This window comes from Vidua chalybeata, chromosome 8 (assembly GCF_026979565.1).
Source record: "Vidua chalybeata isolate OUT-0048 chromosome 8, bVidCha1 merged haplotype, whole genome shotgun sequence".
Taxonomy (NCBI): domain Eukaryota; kingdom Metazoa; phylum Chordata; class Aves; order Passeriformes; family Viduidae; genus Vidua; species Vidua chalybeata.
In genome coordinates this window covers 11,519,020-11,539,332 of record NC_071537.1, presented here as the reverse complement: position 1 = coordinate 11,539,332, position 20,313 = coordinate 11,519,020, and the positions used below count along the sequence as shown (strand labels likewise).

Here is a 20,313-nt window from a genome sequence, read left to right as displayed (position 1 = left end):
CAGAGTCATTTGGGAGCATTCAGAGCAACCCTAGCTTCTTGCCCGGGGAGCCAGTTGTATAACCAGGTCGCCCTGCAAAGCAAGTGGTACAGCCTATAGAAGAGCACTGTCAGCTGTATAATGTGGCCTTGAAGCTCCTTCTGTCTGGTGAATTATGATGTCTCTGCTATGCAATGCTCAAAAACGTTATTCCAAAAGGCTGGAAGGGCTTGCAGACCCTGTCATGGATATTTCAATGGTAATTGGAATGGATAAGCTTTGAAAAATTCAGGAATGTGCTGATTTTATATATTTATTTCTTATATTTAAAGACAATTTGTGCTGAAGTCTGTTCTGGTGGGAATATGAACACCACAAAATACCTGTTGAGAGCAATATTACCCTGAGACTTATGTTCTTTTACGGCTCCAAATTCTGCTTTCTTCTTTAGAAAACTAAATTTGTGCTATTGCTTTGTCTTGTATACGCAAGTTTAAACTTTGAAGATTCTCACAAATGCAAAATTTTGAAATCCTTGCAAAATGCATTACATCCTCTTGTTAATGTTGTTATGAGTCTTTATGTTTATAGATATACACAGATATAATGGGTCCTGACCTTTATTGTGTAAATCTGCCAATATTACTCATTCACTTGTATGTGATAGGGCCATATTGATTTTCACTAATTGGGGATCTGGTCTTGTCCTATTAGTTCTGGAAAAGTAGCACACAGAGGCTCTCAGTCATGTTGTGACTAGAGGTAAAGATGTGTTCCTAAGTCTAGAAGGTTCTTTCATTGCCCGTCCCCAGCTGTCTCAGGTGGCTGCATCTCATGAGCTTCAGATTTTTTATTTTTGGGCACAGTAAGAGTCAGTTTTTCCCCAGGAAGCTCAGTTAATGTGAAACTGAGTGCTGAGGAGCCTTGCCTGAGGTCAGGCAGGATTCTGTGGTATTTATGTTCAGATTGTGTGGGTGTGCTGCTGGGGACAGTAGCCTTTGTGGGTCACAAGTAGGGGTAGACATAAGGCTTGTGGGAGAGGGGTCAGCTGAGGTAGGGACTGGAGGGAGCTGCAGGCTGACTGTAAAAGTTGGTTTGGGAATTGTCTGCAGTTTTTAATATCTGCGTCTAAGGAACTGGACTAAACTATCTTTATCACTGTCCTCTTTTTTAATTACATCAGTTTGCAAAGATTTGCTGATGGTTTGAAAAAATTAACATGCCTTGTGTTATTTTAGAGATGACTCAGGTTCATCTAAATGTCCCCACAGTACTGCCTACCACTGATGCCAAAACAGGCAGACAGTGTCAGAAGCAAGTTTTGGGTAAATCACCTTCCCAGGGGCCATGAGTGGACACTTGTGTTCATCCCCAGATGGGAAACTGAGATTTGAGTCACCTGTCCCCCTCTTTTAGAAGGGTATGGTGAGCTCCTCTCAGGGTAGTTTGTATAACCCAGAGTGTGCTTATTCTGAGTGGTTGGAAGGAATTCTTTGTCATCCACATCTACCACAAAAATATAGAATTGAGTGAGAGAGCAGTTCCACAGTCTCCCCTTGACATTTTGTTCAGGACACATTTAGGAGAAGTTCCAGTTTCAATATGCACAGCATAGCGTAGATGTTAAATGGAACTTCTAGAACTGCTTCACAAAATCCTACATTCAAAGCACTCCCTTTTGCTATAAAATAATGCAAATTAAAATGATTAGCTACTTCAGAGAATCGTTAGAGAAGCATTTTTAGCTATAGTAAAAAAAAGTAGAAAAGGGCCTGGGAAGGGCCTTGTTTCTAATTAATTGTCTAATTAATATCTGATTAATTAATGAGGCTTTGTCATCAAAGCTGTCTTTTATCTTTCAGGCTATTAAAGTGTCCTCTAGACCAAATTTCTTGAATATGTGTTGATAAGGCCATCTTTGCTGAGTCAGTCAAGTGCTTGGAATCAAATCAATATGCTGCCTTATCAGGGATGCATAAAACACCTCTCTGGAAAATTAGAATACATCAGAATCAAGAACACGATAAATATGTCAGATCTTTTAGACAGTACAAATGGAAAATGAGTAAGGATGAAGTGTAGTTCTTCAGAGCTGTAAAGAAGTAATGCTTTTACATAGACTGCAGTAGTGAAATGACCAAAGCAGGAAAAGTAGAGGCCCTTGGAAAGTCAGACTCTCTAAGCTCCAGGTTGCCCCTGATTCAAGGTGGCTGAACTCTATCTTGGGATGTGTCTGCATCTCATCTGATGAGGTTCTGTGAGTACCATTTCTACCAGCAGGCATCAGCTTTCCTGGCCACAGAAGGATTGCCGCTTCATCGGTGGTGTAAGGGGACCAGCATGCAGCGAAGGGAAGGGCTTGTCCCAGCTTTTAAGGAGAAGCCATTTCACATTTTATCAGGTCTCTGTTTATATTCTTTATGCTGCCAGCAACTGTTGGGAAATCCATATCATACTTCTCTGCTTATCTCTGCTCTCTTCATTTTGTAATGCGATAAATTGTGTAAGTCACAGTGGAGTCCTGATACCATTTAGCACCTGCTTCTAGTAGTAATTCTCATCCAGATCCAGAATAATAACATTTAAAATGTAGAGCACTAGAACATTATAATAAATCATGAACTTTTGATCTCAGTCAGGATGGCTGAGGTCCTTCCCTCTCATTTATACTACCAGCTCAGTGCATGCAATTTTCTGACCCATTTATGGTGAGATACACTTTGCTTTGTGCTAGTTGTGTTGCTCTGGTCTCTTTTTACACTGCAGGGTGGAAGACACCTTAAGAGGGCAATATATCCTCATCTATTTTAGGGTGGATAAAGCATCCTCTTAGTTTACAGTTTTTGTCTATAGGTACAAAAAAAAAAAAAAAAAAAAGGTGCACAGACTTGTGATCTAGAGCTACCTAGTTTGTAGGTGACTAAATTTAAGATGAAATAAATGGCCATGGTACAGAGAAGATGGAATCTTACAAATGGAGGAGTTATGTCAGTTTCACAGTAGGAGGCACCAACCTTTGTTGCTTTTGTGCCTGCTTATTGTGGACTATTCAGCAGCAGAGTCTAAAACAAAGCTGAGTAACCACTACACTGCAGCCTGCTTGCTCTGATCAGGTTCCCAGGTTCTCTGAAAGGATTCTTTGCCTACAGGCTTTTATAGTACAGGCTCTAGCCTACCATCATGTTTAGAATCCATCAGTTTAGCTGGGTTTATTTCTGCTTCAGAGCAGAGTTTGCCATTCTTTGGTAGAAGCAAAATATTGAGACAGCTTCAGAGCTGCCTTGAGCCAAATCTGCGTCCCACAGTGGCTGAGGTATAGTGCCTCTAAATGTCCCAGAGCAGGGAATACCACTCTGATGCTCAAGATGATTTTTTTGGTTGATTTGGTGACTCCCAGTTCTGCTTTGCCAAGCATCCCTTGCTTTTTCTGCCATTCTACCATTTCCTGCAATCCCCTTGTCCTCCTTCTTTGTGTCTCAAAAGAGGGTCTTGCTTCTTCAGGTGGTTCTACAGAATATTTTAGATCTGAAACTACTCCTTCTTTTCCACAGAAATAGTGCAACTGAAGGTAAGGGTGTAGAGAAGAGCAGGGACTGGGGAAGGACACCCTGTTTTCTGATGGTATTTAGGCACCCTGTGTCATGATCTGGGTGGTCAGTGGTTGCTGGGGATATCTAAAGCATCACTGTTTTCCTACAGGACAGGTGCAAGCACCATGCAAACATATGGCTTTCAAGTTAGTCCCCACCATTCCTGTAGGGTTAATACACAAAAACTGCATCACCATAGACTGTTCATGCCCATCTGAGTGGTCATCTCCACCAGGAAATGACTGGTGTGAACAGCACCCCTGCCCTGGTGATCCAGTGAAATGCTGATGAGCAACCAGCCAGTAGAAATGTGACTGATATTTGCAGCTCCTGTGTTTTATTTGCCATAAATCCAGAGGTGGAATATTCTGTATCATTTTGTTAAACCTCTGAGACGTCCAGTGTCCTCCCAAAGGCTCATATGGAATAAACAAAAGAGGATACATTTCCTGTAAAAAAATAAAGATAATAATCTGAAAAAAAAAGGAGAAAAACAAAGAGGAAGCCAGTGTTCCTCTCTTCTCACCTTCATTTTGAACTGTGGATCACAATGACTACTGCATCTTGGCATCTCATTTTTCCTTGCCAGTCTCCACTCTATGTTGTAGATGGAAATTTATCTGCAAAGGTCATCGTCAAGTCTTTTGGATGTTTGGTGATGGGAATCACCATTAATCAAAAAAGAAAGGGGGTGGAGGGAGGGTGCTGAGATCATAATAGTAATTGAGGTGGATAATCTGCTGTTTACATGACATGAAGACTAAAAGTTAAAAAAATGATTTTTTTCAAGAGACATTACCAAAACTATGATCTGCTTGAACTTCTTTTTCCCCAGTGGGATCTCTGGTTTTAGATACTTTTCAAACTTTATGGAACTGAAAGTCCACTAGAACTGATGGGTCATGGTTCCAGAAGCATTGAGAATGTAGAACCTTGTGTATGATGGCAGAAAGTGGTTTTATTTAGATTGTGTTAAATACTCTGGGTCTATGCTGATATACTTGGATAGTTGGGTTTTTATTGCAGGAAGATCTTCCTGTTAAAGATTAGTCCCTGAGGCATCCATGACAAAAGATATAATTGGACTAGTAAAACTAGTCACAGAATGATCAAAGGCATGACTATCTTGTGCAAGGAGTGGCTGAATAAACAGGGAGTCCTGAGACTGGGGAAAAAAAAATCTGTAGATAATATGACAACAATAATTGAAATCACAAATGGCAGCATGGGGCTCCATGGTTTTGTACATGGTAACAGTTAAAACAAAAGGGAGCCTCTCTTCATACAGCACAGAGCTGTGGTGTTTACTACCATGTGATGGAGAAGTTGCCAGAAGCTTCCCTGTGGGATTAGACAGATTTATGGAACTAAAAGCCCACTGATGGCTCTTGCATGCAAAGACATCATCTTCAATGTAGGAAGTCTGTGATATTGCTGTAGCCTGGGACATTACAGCAGGAAGCAGCACCATGTGCTTGCTTGATTTCTCTTCACTTCCTCAGACTTTCATTGTGGCCCTTAGCTTCCTTTAGTAGGATGGAGACAAAGAGAGGCAGTTCTTTCTGCTTGCAATTGTAAAATATTCTGGTTTTACATTTATTGCAGTCACTAACTCATGGTTGGGTAAAAGCAAGCTCTCAGCAAATGTTTTGCTCTCTTAACTTGCTAATTCAGACTACACACACTGGAACTTCCTTGGTTACTGAGTAGATTTAGCTCCACAGGGCTCCTGTGGATACTTCTGTTGTAAAATGTCCACATCCAGACTTATGTCAGCTCCAGACAGGGAAGGACTAAGAATTAGATTTTGTTTGTTACCCCCATTGATGTCATATTTGATGCTATCAGATAACAGTACCTGTGGTGTCCTTGCTGTGGGGTTAAAATATCCTTTGCCATAATCTAGTTAAATGTTTTTGGTTTGTTTATTTTTTCAAGGTTTTTTTTGGTCTGTTGTTTTTTGTTTTGCTTGGGCTTTTTTATTTGTGGGGTGTTTGGTTTTTTGTGATTTTGTTGTTTGCTGTTGCTTTGTTTTGTTTTGAATTTTATTTTATTTTGTCAGCAGAAGTCTCTGTGTGTGAGACCAGGTCAACCAGACAGCCTTGCAGTGGTAATAATGGATCTTTCTGGCCACTGCCTCACTGGACTCTGACTCAGAAGGGGTCTTTTCTCTGTATGTCATAGCTTCAGAAGGGCCTTTATCTCAGGGAGGGGAGGAAGAGGAAGGGAAAGAAGGAAACATGTTTCACAAGTGATGGAAGACTGGCTGCCTGAATTCCTGTCTTGTGCAGTTGAGTTCTTTGCAGTGTATTAATATGTGAGCTGTGTTTGAATGTTTTCCTGCAGCTGGATGTCCAGAGAGATGTGTCTCCTCTCATGTTTCATGGGATTTACTTCTATGCTGCAGCTCTTCTCAGAGCTCTCATAATTGCTCTCCTTTTGCTAGCTGTTGATTTTCATGAAACTTGTAGAAACTTTGTTCCTCTTGGGTTTTTGTTTTTCTGCCAAACTGGGAGAAAATTGGCCAATGAGTAAAAGCAAGAAGTTGTTTGGGGGGTATGGAGAGACAAGCACGCTGCAGGCAGACAGTGAGTGTTCACTACACCATCAGAAGTGAAGCAAATATTCATCTGGCACATTCCTGTTGCTCTCTGAAGTGCACAAAGAATTTGGATATTCTTCTGCTCATTGAAGCAGAGCTGTGCCTCCACACAGTTTTCAGTGTGGGGCTGCAGGTATGTGTAGTGGGACTCTGGGCTGGAGATGAATGCATCAGCTTTAGAAAAAGCTTAGAAAATGGCTGAAAGTCTAAAATCAAAAGCATGATGGCTGCTTCTCCACACAGAGAGAATCTCTCCACAGAGAGAGAATCACAGCACAGAGGAGAAACCCTCTGACAGGAGGGCTGGTGGAAGAGGTTGACTTTTTCATCCCAGTCATTCAGTGCCAGCATTTGTAGCTCTTTTTCTCCTGAGAGACTGATACATGTTTTGTAGCCTATCTCCATAGCTGAATAGCTGAGACTTCAAAAAAGCAAATCTGCCTTTCCCTGTCTGACAGAGCCCTGGCATGGAAAGCGTCACAGAGGAGGAGAACTCCAAAAGCCATTCACATGGCATTGTTTCTGCCTCTCCACACCTTCACTTCATATCTCTGTGACTGAGAAAGTCTTATCACTATATGAAGCCTGCTGGCTCAGGCCAGTTTGTTGGATTCACAGAGAAGCTCAGGCTCAGATTCAGAGGAACAAGATGGATTTTGTTAGCTTGTGGTGCTCTGACTTATGACTAGGTTTTTACAGAGAAGGTTCTTTGCCTGGGTGTATCCCTTGCACCTTGTTCTGCCAGACTGGGGGAGGTTGCAGTGATGGTTTAAACATATCATAACCTGTCACAGGAGGGCAATGGAATCAAGCAGATGGTTTTTTCCCCCCACACTGTTTAAAACAGAATATAATTATGGGAGAACTTGTGGTATCCCAATAAAGCACTTTACAAACCTTGCTTTTCCAAATGGAATATGCAGAATTTGGTGAGGAGCAAAAGTCTGATGCAGCTTAGACCCTCTAGGTCATCATCAGAAACAGGGCCAAACCCATATTATTACAGAAACGTGGGACAAAACACATGGACTGAGTTTATACAGGATTGTTATATCTGACCAGAGTCCATTACACATCACAGAATCAGTTAGGTTGGAACAGACCTTTGAGATCATCAACTCCAGCCTATAACCCAACATCACCTTGCCAACTACACCCTGACGCAGATTGCCATGTCCAGTCTCTTTTAGAGCACCTCCAGGGATGTTGACTCCACCATCCCCCTATACAGTCTGTTTCAATGTATAATCAGCCTTTCTGTGAAGAAATTCCTCCTGATGTCCAGCCTGAACTTCCCATGACACAGCATGAGGCCATATCCTCTTGTCCTGTCACTTGGGAGAAGAGGCTGACCCCCAGGTCACTACACCCTCCTTTCAGGCTAAATGCCCCCAGCTCCCTCAGCCACTCCTCCCAGGACTTGTGCTCCAGACCCTTCCCCAGCTCCATTGCCCTTCTCTGGACTCCAGCACCTCTATGACTTTCTTGAGTGAGAGGCCCAGAACTGGACACAGCACTCCAGGTGTGGCCTCACCAGTGCTGAGTGCAGGGGAACAATCCCTGTAGCATTGCTAGTCCTGTATTGAAAGAGTTGCTGTGCTACCAGCAGAGTATTGAGGAGCATTTTATGAAAGCATTGTTAAAAACACTTTCATGTATACACGTGTGTGTGGGTAGAAGCAATATGCAAATATCAGCTGAGACTGAAGGCAGTAACAACATTCCAAGAGGATGAGATTCCAGGCATAGCTTCAGTGGAGCAACCCAGAGAAGAGCCAGGTAGGCAGCATCAGTTTGCCATTAAAGGCCTAAACAAAGTTAAGGCTGGCTTTTCGGGTGTGACTCATGGAAACCGCGTTTTATATCACTGAGTCTTTTGTCATTTTGATATAACTACAACATTTCTTCCCCTCCGCTACTTTAGTAATGTGCTTGGAAGGGGATCATATTGTGACCAGAGGAATGGGAGAGAATACGGTATCCAGTCTGCTTGTAGTGTCAAACAACTGTAAGGATGTATGGCTAGTTAATTTGGAATTAGAAGTGATGAGTAAAGGAGAAGGGTTCAAGTTAAGATTAAAAGATGAATCAAAACTTTTCTGTTCCACCTGTGGGGGTCGCATCTCTTTTAAATGTTCAGGCTTTTTTTTTTTTTTTTTTTTTTTTTTTTTTTTTTAATGCTTGTTTTCTAATTAGGCAGTTTGGTGGTAGAGTTAAGCCCTAGACTATATGATTGCAGAAGCTGAAATGGCTAATTGTAGATGCCTCCTTTTGAAAAGCTGAACCATTAACTATGCAAGCTTTCAGCTTCTTCATCTCTAGAATAGAGATAGTATTTCCCAGTATGGCTTTTGGGACTTTGTTAGTTTGAATGGATTAGCACAAGACAAAAGCTTTAGATTTTTGGCCAGAAAAAGTGCCATGGAAATACAGTATATTATTGTGATATCCTTTGAGATATTTCTGTGAAGCCAGTGGTGACTGTCAAGATAATAAAGAAAGCCTCAGAGAAGCTAACAAAATAACGATCCTACTTCCTTTCTAGCTATCCTTTGAAAGGGCAAATGCAATGAGTGAAAATGGTTTAATGAGAAAGAGTCATTAGAGCACCCAGCCTGCATCTTTAGAAGTGTGAAAGCATTTTGGGAGATCTTAAAATTGCTCAGAGAACAAACGCAAAGTAGCTCTGTCAGAATATTAAACTGTTATTTGTATTCTCTTTTAAGGCTGATTGAAACCAGTGATCTCTTTCACTGCCTGGTGGTTGGTACATGTGTAGTCACAAAAGTGGCTTGTTCATAGCTGCAGTGCTGTTGGAAGGGTAAGATCAAGGAAGTACCTCTGCTTGCCCTCTGTCTGTTATCCTCTGCTTAGAGCTTACTGTTACCTGAGGATTCCTGACCTCTTGAATTTGCATTTATAGGAGGCCTCGTATACTGGAATTAATTGTCCTAGATTATTCAGTTTCATTAATAAAGCTGCTTCAGTTTCAAGATTGGCTGGAGAGGAAAGGCTGCTATTATTTCTTTGTTTGTTTGTTTGATATTGATACCTAGTGAGACAAGAGCTTCAGATACTTTGGGTGGGAAAATTCTATGAAAATACAGTACATTACTGTCATATTCTTTGGGGTACATGTGTGAAGCCCAGTGGGTGATACTACTATGCATTAGTACACAGGAGTGGTAAGTGCAAATGGAGCTAGTATTTTTGTATTAAAGTGTTAACCAAAACACAGGGAAGTTTGAGATTTGAAGCACCTTGGCTGGTGACTGTTCAAAGGAGAAAGGCTGGTTCAACACATTTAAGGAAAGAAGGACTTTACAATGTATTTAGGAGTTGTCCTTGAAAATGCATTTAAGGAAATGTGTTAGAGCCACATCAGTAACAAAGCAAGCTTTTGACTTCATGATTTCAACTACTTGGAAGCCTGAAACCAGCTGGCTGGTTCTGGTCACTCTTGTGTCACCTTAGGGTCCCTCTGGACTCCAGTAGCAGCAAGGAAAGCAGCAGAGCTGGGTGCAGGCTCTGGCATTGCTCAGTTTCACCAGCCACTGTTCATTGTGATGCCAGAAGTGGCTTGGGCCATTTCTCTGCTGGACAGAAAAGGAGCAGAGGATTGGTCTCAAGCAGAACCATAAAGCTGCAAATTCTAGAGGCTTGTTGAACTTGTGAAACCAAATTACTGGAGCTCAGTACTGGGAAAGGCAGAGAATTGCTGCATGTTCTCTGATCACCTGTCCAGTAAAAAGCATCATTAGAGAGGAGAGCAGGGGCCATGGATTCTCATCCTAATAAAATTGTAGATATGTCCAGGTAGGCTTTTTATGAAGACCTTTCCTTGTTCATCCGCTGAAGATTGTGTTTGCTTTGTCCCTTTGACAGAAGCTGAGTTGGATTGGAAGCCAGGCTCTCCCCACTGTTTGCATGGGGTGGGGGGGCTTTTCAGGCAGGGTCCGACACCCCTCCCTCCTAAAGTCAGCTGGTGCTGAGCACTCTTCTGTTGTGGGATCCTGTACAATGTAGCTGTTGGGTTGTTCTGGTAGGAAAAAATCTTGTTTGTTAGGAAAACAAAGTATGAAAACAGTAGAGAAACAAGCAGGGCAGTGAGGTTTCAAACATGCCCACAAATGAGGAGGAGGACACTACAGAAAACCCTCTGTGACGAAGCAGCCCTTTTCCCCAGTCACGAATGGGTAATACCACCCCCAGATCATCTGCTCCTCTGGGTGGGATTCGCTAGTGTAGGGGCCTGAATCTGTCTCTGTTACTCAGAAAAATTAAATGCCTGGCACAAAGTAGGATGGGGGTGACTGAGGACTCAAGATGCCAGTTTAGGCACATTTTTATCTAGACATGAGTTCAGCTGTTACAATTCTGAGCCGCATTTGGATCCCTATCTTTAAGTCAAAAATCAACCTACCTAAATAAAACTGTTGTTGTTGGGTTTAATTTGGATTCTTATGTTGGATTTGTCTGAAAAGAGAATTTGTACTAAGGGTGCTGCTGATATCAGAGTCCTCTTATGTGTAGATACCATTTGCAATCCCACACTGGCACATGAGGGCAGAGCCTACCCCCAAAGTCCACCTGCATGGGAGCACCACAGCTCCCCAGCTGTGCATGATCAATGAATGCAGAGACAGACACTGCCCCTAAGGACTTAAGTTTTCTTCTCTTTTCTGCTGGCCACCCTTAATGAAACATAAAATCTTGTGTTTTAAGCATAATAATGCTCAAACTGTAACTTGGAGCATCTGCTCACACAGTCATTCCCTTCCCCTGAGCTCTAATAACCACATAAACTCTTTTTGTCTCCTCTTTTCTCCAGGTCAACAGACTATGGCACTACCTATGAAAAGCTAAATGACAAAGTAGGCCTGAAGACTGTGCTGAGCTACCTGTATGTCAGTCCCACTAACAAGAGGAAGGTAAGGGAGAGCCATTGCACTGGTAGCTATAGAAACAAAGTGACAGCATTCTGAGAGGAATTATGATCCTAAAGTAGAATCTGTTGGTAACTCACAAGAGCTTGAATTTGCTGTCTAAGTTGCACTGGTGCAATTCTGTGGAATTCCATAGAACTGATCCTGCTTTACTTGTGATGGTGATGAAAGACTTAATTCCCTTCTGAATTTTCTAGAATAGTAAAAAGGTTGCTTTTATTTGCTTCTGACTGTTACAACTTTAAAGAACTCAAATATTTCTGTGTTTCTTGCTTACACTGGCTTTGGCTATTACACATCTCCCTGCCTTGTATCTCCTTATTATTAGAAATCCTGAGTAAAAGGCATTTATTTCTGCATTTGACTCTTTTTCCCCACATTTGGAGGTAAAGATGTAAATGACATTTTCTTTGGTTGCATCATATAAGGGGGCTGAAAGCAGAATATGCCTGTGAGAGTGGGTGGAAGACCTACAATTTGATTTGGTTGTGTAGGAGAAAAGATGAGGTCACAGCTTTCCAACTCCCTGCTCACTCTTCCCACGTGATGCAATTAGAGCTGCAGCTGGCTCACACAAGCACAGCCCAGGAACTGCTACTCAGTGCCTTTTTACTTTAAAATTATTGCCTGTGTTGATTCAGGGGAGCTAGTAGGACAAAGATGCTTTCAGCTACCCACAGAAATCAGTGTGGGAGGGCTGCAGCACGAAGCTAATTGCTGACAGTGAAGTTGTGCCTGGCCACTGTAGAGGCCCAGTGCAACATATTTGCCTTGATCACTTCCAAACTGGCCATATCTTGTCTCCATCAAAAGATTCCCAAACTAGTAACTTGCTACTTGCACTTTTCTTATTATGACTGTTGTGCTTTCCATCACTGGTTAGTCTACAGATGTTTTGGGACTGATGTTTATTTCAGTGTATGCAACCATAAGGCAGACACAGCTCTGGTTCCTAAGTTTGTTTGGATGTACAGGGAAGAGGAAGAATGCAGTGGCCAGAGTTTGGCTTATAATTTTCCTGATTCAGGAGCTGAACTATTGTGACAACTATCTTGACTTCCCCCCCTGCCCCCTCTCTGAGCAAAACAGGTTAAGATGTTTTGTAGTGAGTTTTCCTTCACTCATATGGCCTTCACACCCATCCTATATCCAATATGGGGGCACTGAAGAGTTAATTCTTCTTCATTCTGTTTCCAAAGCAACTCTGCCCACCCAAAAGCACAGGCAATATGCTCAGTTACAAATCCTACGTCATTGGTGTAAAGACTCCCTCACAAATCAGAGTACAAGGATATATTATTATCTTCCAGCAATTTCTCAGGCTACTGAGCTTTACAGATTAGCAGTCTTTTTTTTTTTTTTTTTTTTTTTTTAATTAAAACCACCTACATTTCATCATATAGTGGCATATAGGCCTATCTTTACCTGCAGTTTACTTATTTGAGATTAGAAATTTAAAAGAAATTTTTGTTTTTCTGTCTCAAGGAAATGATTTTTGGACCTATCTGTGCCCTTCTCATCCCTTCTGAAAAATCTTATGAAATGTAGAGACAAGCTGTAAGGAAAGCTCACAGGAAACCAGATTCAGTGCTGGCTGCTGTGCGAACAACTTGCTTCCATTCTTTCTACCTCTGCTAAATATATGAGCACTGTTACTGTGCATGCTTAAACAGCTGGTCTGTCTGAACTCTGCTTTGTTAACCATCAAAGCAATTCCAGACATTCATGTAGCACTTGAAAAATGTCTGAACAAGGTGTCACTGGACCAGAACATCTGAAATTTGTCAAATTCAGGTTTGGGTTTATTGTCCATCCACTCCTCTTACAGATTCTTGAGTTTATGCACTGCAAAAAAATGCACTAGGGTTGTAGTCTTCTCCCAGTCTCTCTGGGTGAATATTATTCCTGTGGCATGGGGAGTAAGCAGAATGATTTGGCTGAGCTCCTGAGGACAGCTGCCAATACTGAATCACAAAGCAATAGGTGGATCCCAGCAGAAAAAGCCCAGGTCCCTTGTGGTTCACCTCCAGCAGCAGAAGTGCTGCCTTGTTGGACATGATGCAGGGATCTCTTGTGAGCTGCAGAAGAGGTCTTTGCTTGAGGCAGTGAGTGGGGAGGGAGGGACCAGCAGTAACACACATGCATGGAGCCTGTGTCATGAGCCATGCAGACCTCTCCAGCCAAGGTGTTGTCTCCTGATGTTCACTCCCAGGCACTGATTGGAGCCTCCTAGCTCCTGTCGATTTCTGGTGGGTTTGCACATTGCTGCCGGCCCTGTCTACTCATTAGTGCTTAGAGGATTAGCACTTACTTGGAGGAGGAGAAAAGCTTTCCATACATTCATTCCTAATTGATTTACTAGTGAGAAGGATAATTACTTCTCAGCTACCCTGCAGAACTACAGTGGGAATTACCTGTCAGATTTCTTTGAAGACCCAAATGCCTATTTTCAGCTGTTAAATAGGAATTGTGTTCAGCCAAATGCCAGTTATATAAACATCATTTACCTGAATTGTGGCATAACCCTGGGCTCAATTATGAGGCACGGGGATTTAAAAGCTGACATTTTGCTTTCTTCTTTTAAAAGAAAAGCCTTTTGTTTCTGATTTCTTTTTTTAAAAAAACTTTGGTGGGAATATTTTAATTTTTTGGCAACGTGTGCTTTATTTCTTGGAGGTCAGGTTTAGTCTGTAGCTGTTTCTGACTTTTACATGTTGCTGCTGGGTGATATCCACCCCACCCTCCTCGTGCACAGAGTTAACCAAGGCACAGAGCAAAAACTGAGCTGAATTGGCTTTGGCTGTGGTGCAGATCTGGGTCCCAGAGCTCCTGCCTGCTCCAGGTGCTCCCCAACCTGCTGATGGCTGCTCTTGGAGCTGAGATGGGGCGTGTCCATTTCCTAGAAGTCAGAGAAGGTACTGGGAAAATGCACTTTGCCCTTGTGTAGTTTGACATTTGCAGCTATATTAAATTAATATAACAATATGCATATACCAAAGGAAGCTGCTGGGAATTCTTTTTCCCAGCTGTGATACCTGAGCCGGATTATTCCTAGTGGTCAGGGCCAGCTTGGTGATCTGAGACTGCCTTGGGTGCCAGCAGGGGAGCTGCCACGCATTCTGCAGCTCACTGTGAATCTGCAGGCTCTGGCTGCATGGTAGCCAAAACACTCCCTGCTGTGAGCCAGGACTGCTTCGTCTTCCCGTGGAGCTGTCACTCTGCTAGTTCCCTTCCCCTAAGAACTAACAAGTTCAGGGTTTCACAAGGCTTTGCAAGTGTATGGAAAGCCTCTGCTGCTGGGAGTTCAGACTGCCAGACTTGGATCTGCTCTCCTGCAGGTGGTTGGGCTGTTTCTCCTCTCACTTTCACAATAGGCACTTGTGTTTGCATCAGGAAAACCTGCATTGAGCTCTCCTTACCGCTGTGAAGCTCCAGGTGATCTTTGCCCTTAGCAGGCAGACAGCTCTGAAGTCCTGGCGAATGGCTTTTTTGTGAGTTACTGTTTTGGGCTCTGGTGAGAAGCCAAGTGCCTGCAGTGTTGACACTTCCAAACCCATGAAGATGCTCCAGTAGGCAAAGTGTATTCCAGGGCATATCTTCCTCTTCAGTGCATCTGTCCACCCAGTTGATGGCCTGAGAGGAACACCACATGTGAGGCATCTGCTTTGTCCAGTTGCCAAATAGGTTGCAACAAGCAGGCAACTTGTGGTAAACTTCAGATTGGATAAAATTTCATATTTGTTTAGTAGCACCCCTTCCTTAAGGATGAATGGGATTTAACAGCAGATGTTTGAGTGCTCTGAAAAGCTGAAATTAACAAAATGCTTCGCTTTGGCTTTTCTACCCTGTAGCCTGCTGTCTGTCTTTGGGGATATGACAAAAAGCTGCTTACTCTCTGCTGGGCAGAAATCTCAATTCCCTGCTGACCTTTAATTTAATGCTGTGTTTTGGGCATTAGTTACATTTTACTAGAGGCAGAATTTCACAGTGGTCTGGGAATTAAAAGTATTTATTTCTTCCAAAACACTAAGGGAAAAATCTCTTCTATTTTAATAGGAACATTTCTCTTGACTTTCTAAATTTTCAGTTTCTTTTTATCCCAATTCTCTTCTTTCTTTATGGTTGCTGAAAAAATTCTGTTAGGAAATTGAATAATTTCCACAAAAAGTTAAGCTTGTGATTCTTTGCTTAACTGGCTGCACTTCAAAATGTCACTGCTTGGAGCTGAAGTGCTGTGATTCTGTATTTTCTAGCATGAGTTGGTCTGCTGGGTAAGATCCCCTGTTGTGAGAACATTTGCTTTATTCTTGGTTGTCAATAACAGGGCTCATTTTACAACTGATGTCTCACAGAGGGATGTAAAGCCCTTCCAAAAGGGTGCAGAAAGAAGATGAGAATTGAAGTCCCATATATCTGAAGCACTGCTCCTTTCAGGCACAGAGGTGCCACTTTGAATCTCAAGGAATTGTTGAACCATAGATTTTAGGTATTACTTTTTCCTGTGAAATACTCTGTAAAGAGTGCTTATTCTTGGTGAAGATGTTGTTTAGTTGAAAACCCAGTTCTCACTAAGAAACTTTTATCTCTACCCTTGGGAATACTGTGGAGGTGGAGATGATGGAGTTAAAAAAAATGCAAAAGAAAGAGAGGAAAAAGGAAGAGAATAACAACTCTGACAAATCAAGCCCATTTTTCCTGTATAGAGTATTGCTCAGATAAGATGTGGATAAACTGGAGGCCCTGATTGCGTTTAAGATCTGAGGTGACAGTTCTGATGTCTTAGAAATACTTTGCTTTGCAATTCAGTTGGCTCCAGTTGTTTTTTGCTTTTCCCCTGAGCTATTGCAATCATTGTTGCAGGTGATGACTTGAAGAATTAAAAGGTCTATAGCCTTTTATGCTGACTGTCTGAACAGAAGCATCACCCAGGTGCAGTGAATGAAATGAGGACTCCCCCCATTTTTTTTCCTTATACCAGAATTGAAGCATTTTAGGTTTTATTTGAAGGTAGACCTTCCAGCTAAGCTATTTGAACAGTAGTTGCAAACAGAATAAAGCAGAAATAAAGTTATGGTATTCATTTAAAGAGCTTTTGGAAAATGGTTTTTCATACTAGTTTCTTAGTTGTCACAGAATCAAAATGGAGGGGCAGTACAAATCACTGAAGCTGTAAAAGCCAAAGTCATGCTGCACCTCTCATACCTCACCATGCCTCTGAACTTTGCCCATCAGAAGAAATGTTCAGAAGCATTTAGAGTGTAAGAATTTCTGAAAGATAAATATAATTAGATTTGTTTGTGTCTGAGCAGTTTCTTGGGAGAGAAGTGCAGCAACTGCGTGTGAGCTGGCAGAGAGCAATATTGTGTTGCTGTTCATTTTAATGAAGGAAGAAATTAATTGTCTGTAATACTGTAATTGCAAAGGAATGCATCTACCTGACTAGCTGGAATATTGGGAGTGACACCCCCCTTTACAGAAACTGGAGATCCCAAAATGAACACAAAATGAGCTCCCCTTTATTTCTTCTTGCTCACTTGGGGAGTAACTGAGAGCAAAACGTGTCCTGGCCTTCTGTATCTCCAAAGGGAATTCCTCAGCTGTGATTGGAGCCTCAGGGCAGAACCATGATTCAAACTTATTTTGGTTTTGCCTTCATTTCTTAGTTCACATGCTCCCAAAGGGAATTTTATAGCATTTTGTTTTCTCCTTACTCCTCAAACATGTGATAGGTTGATGAGGCAGAGATTCCAGCACGTACCTGAAGCTTGCTAGCCCAGCCTGAGCTGAGCTGCCATGCTTAGCCACAGCTCCCATTAATCATCTGCTGCTTTTTCCTTAGACTGCATCCCAAGCTATTGGTGAGGAACTGAGCTCTGGAATATCCTAAAGCCATTTGGACTTTAGGAAGATGGAAGGTTTCCTTGGACCCTTTTTCCTCATTGTGCTGACACCGTGATCAAGAGTCTGTGCTGCACACTGGCACTCGGTGATGTGATCTCGAGAACGTGTTTATAACTGAAAGGCAGTGGGGCTGTGTTAGAGCCACAGGGCAGGAGTGGTGGAACAAGCTCTCTCTACTGTCTTATCCCTAATCTTTCCCTTCAGCCTAATGGAATATAGTCACTAAATAGCTCTTGGTTGTGCAGCCATTACCAGGGACTAAATTACCTGACCTGCAAATGCTGCTGTAAAATTCTCTGTGTGCACCCCTTCTCTGGACCTGTTGGGCTGTATATGATGTTCCTGTGTTTCTCAGAGCTCCAAAATCCATGTCACCCAGTCCAGGGTTGATGTGGGCAGATATGAAAGCTGTGAAACACAGTGCCTGGCTTAGCTGAGCTCAGGTTTGCCTACTCTGATTGTACCAGTGGATTGTACAAATGTGGCTGCAATGGGGGTAACATCTCAGCAAATCCATCTCATTAGTACACTTCAGGGACAGTCACACTCTGTCTCCAGAACTGAAAATTTAAATAGAGGAATAAAATGTGAATGAAGAAGTAATGTTTTTCTTCACTTACTGGTGTTGCAAAGATGATTTCCTCAAGGTCACCCACAATATCTATGGAAGAGTGAGAGGATGTGTGATATGATGTGTTTTAGCTACAAGGTACAGTCTTGTGAGCTGTTGTACATGGGATTCTCTCTACTTGTCCAATTAATTCAGCTTGAATTTGGCATCTGAGAAAAGAGACCATTTTTGTAAATGTTTGCAGAGCTGTGACCTGCAACTGTGGGAAAGAAATCCTGAATTACAGACATTTTGTAGTACTTCAAGAAGAGGACTTTAGGAATTTCTTGCTTTGAAGGGTTTTCTGTTTTCTATTTTGAATTCAGCGAAGTCAGAGTATGTTCAGTAAGTTCAGCCATTTTCAGAGTAGATTTTGCTGACCTTTCCTGCCTAAGATATACACTTTCCTGATGCTGGCTGACTTGGTTTATTAGGGTTTTGAACATGGTTCAAGATCAATGCCTGGAAAACATTGAGATATAAAGGCATAAATACTCTTTAATCTTTTTCAGTATGTCAAACTTGGTGTTTTAGTAGTTGTTTTTTTTTTTTGGTTTTTTTTTTCTGTTGTGTCTTTTGTGTGTGGATTTTTAAAAATTATTATTACTAATATATTTGGAGGTTGTGCCTCTTTGTGAATCTTTATAGTCAAGATGCTCCTGTGATAGTTTTCTGCCCTCCTGCAGTCAGGAGACTGTGGTGCCTGGCATGCCAGATGCCCCTCTGGAACCTGACCTGACCTGTAGGATCCTGTTCCTAGAGAAAGAGCAAAGTCTGCTTGCTTGTAGGTTTTAATTTTACCATTTCTGGCTTCACATAAATCATAGAGAAAAACAGAGGTTGTGCAACATCTCTGGTCTGGCAGATGACCATTTTCCAGCACAGACAACACAGAATTGGAACCCAAACTTATGAGAGACCCCCAGCGAAAGTTTTCCCCTTTCTTAAACAGGGGCAACATGATTGTTGCCCTCCAGGGAAGGCTGTCCTTTGGAATTCATGAATGTGACAACTGGGGATTCCTGGTATTTTTTTCAGTTAGTGCTCTGGAGAAGCAGATACATTTAAAGACAAACAGAAAAAAATCCCCAGACCCACTGAACCACATACACTCCTCATCAGCTGTTTCTAAAAATAAATGCAATTGAGATAATTAACAAAATACTCCCATATGGCATTATTTAATGGGGCTGAAAGGAAGAGGGTTAGAAAATAGATATAAATAGAAACCACCATTTACAGTGAAAGCCATCCTTTCAGTGCTTGTGAAGGAAAAGAAGTTCAAAGATCACAAAACTTGAGTTAGGGTTGTCTTTGTGTACCATTATGCATCTGTATTTTGTGCCTTTGTACATCTATATTCCAAATTGCAGACAATTTTTGGAGCAAAAGGGCAGTTACCAGGTAAGAGTGATAAGCTTGGCAGGATACTGGTGCAAGTCTATGACAGGGCTGCTTTGTCTGGCTTCCCAAAATTCACTCCCTCTCTCCTGTTGCCCTCTCTGCCTTCTTCACCTTGTATGGTTCCAGTCAGGGTCCTATGGCGACTTAGAGATGTTAGAAGGTCATAAAGACAAGAAATGGGGTAAAACTGCAGAGGTTCCATCCACATTCAGATGTGGAGCTCCCAGAGCTGGCTGTCAGAAGAACAGAGGTAGTTTGCTCCAGTTTAGACAGTGGATGTTAAGGACAGGTCGGGAGTTACGATATCAACTAAAATAAAGCTGCAATTTTGTCTCCTAGCATGAGCATTACTTTCATGAAGCGGGCAGAGTGGACCTGTGTGAGCTTTCAGAGTGCCTTGCCTTGGTTAGAGGGAGGAGAGGGTCTGTCAGGAGGCAGCACCTTGTACAGGGCTGCCTGTATTAACCTGTCAGCAGGGTGAACACAGCAGCAGTTCCTGGTCTAGGGCAATTTTATGAGACTTTTTTTCTTTCTGCATTCTCCTTACCATACTCTGAAACATGGCCATCTCATTTACTGCTGCAGCTCCAATAATATATTAATTTATGAAGTATGAAAAATAAGGTAGTTTTGAATTAACGAGGAGGGGCATGGTGCTTCACAGACAGCAGGATAATCAATCAATAATAGTGAGTCATTATTTCCTGTCATTAAAAAGGAGGGAAAAATAATAGAATGGGTGGAGAGCAGCTCTCAGAAAAGGGGCAGGTGGGTCCTTTTGAAGACCATATAATGATCTGACCTTGATCTTTAATGACAAGAGCTGGCTTGCCAATAATTATTTATTTCTCTTTGAGGAAAATCCTCTCCCCAACCCCTGCCAACCCCAAACCAAATAATAAGTGGCAAAATATCTATTTCATTTTTTTATAAAGTGAAGAATAGAGAAGCTCAGCATTACTGAGTGAATTCTCATTTTGATTAGCAGAGTCTGCAGGGCACGTGCTGGCCACAGTCTCAGTTTGTGGTTCATACACACATCTGCCTCTTACACTGTAACTGTAATGTCAGCTCTGGTGTTATCAATTCTGTGTAAAATATTTTATCTCAAGCAGCACTGGGAAACCTGGAAACACTTCTGTGACTGTGTTAAAATCAGTTTTATTCAACATGGAGCTTGGCAGGGCTAGATCTTAGAGAGTTATTTCACTATGTTGTGGAATGCTTGAGGCTTCTATGTTCATTATTGGGAGTTCATTGCCCTTCTCCCTCTCGATTCTA

The 20,313-nt window shown here is 42.0% G+C and overlaps 1 protein-coding gene across 1 annotated transcript in view; it reads left to right on the top strand.

Moving 5' to 3' along the window:
- Positions 1–20,313, top strand: part of SORCS3 (sortilin related VPS10 domain containing receptor 3) — a 264,974-nt gene that overhangs the window by 115,717 nt on the left and 128,944 nt on the right. Inside the window, exon 3 of the mRNA XM_053949043.1 lies at positions 11,003–11,102. Coding sequence (XP_053805018.1) covers positions 11,003–11,102 — 100 coding nt within the window. The remainder of the gene's footprint in view (positions 1–11,002; positions 11,103–20,313) is intronic.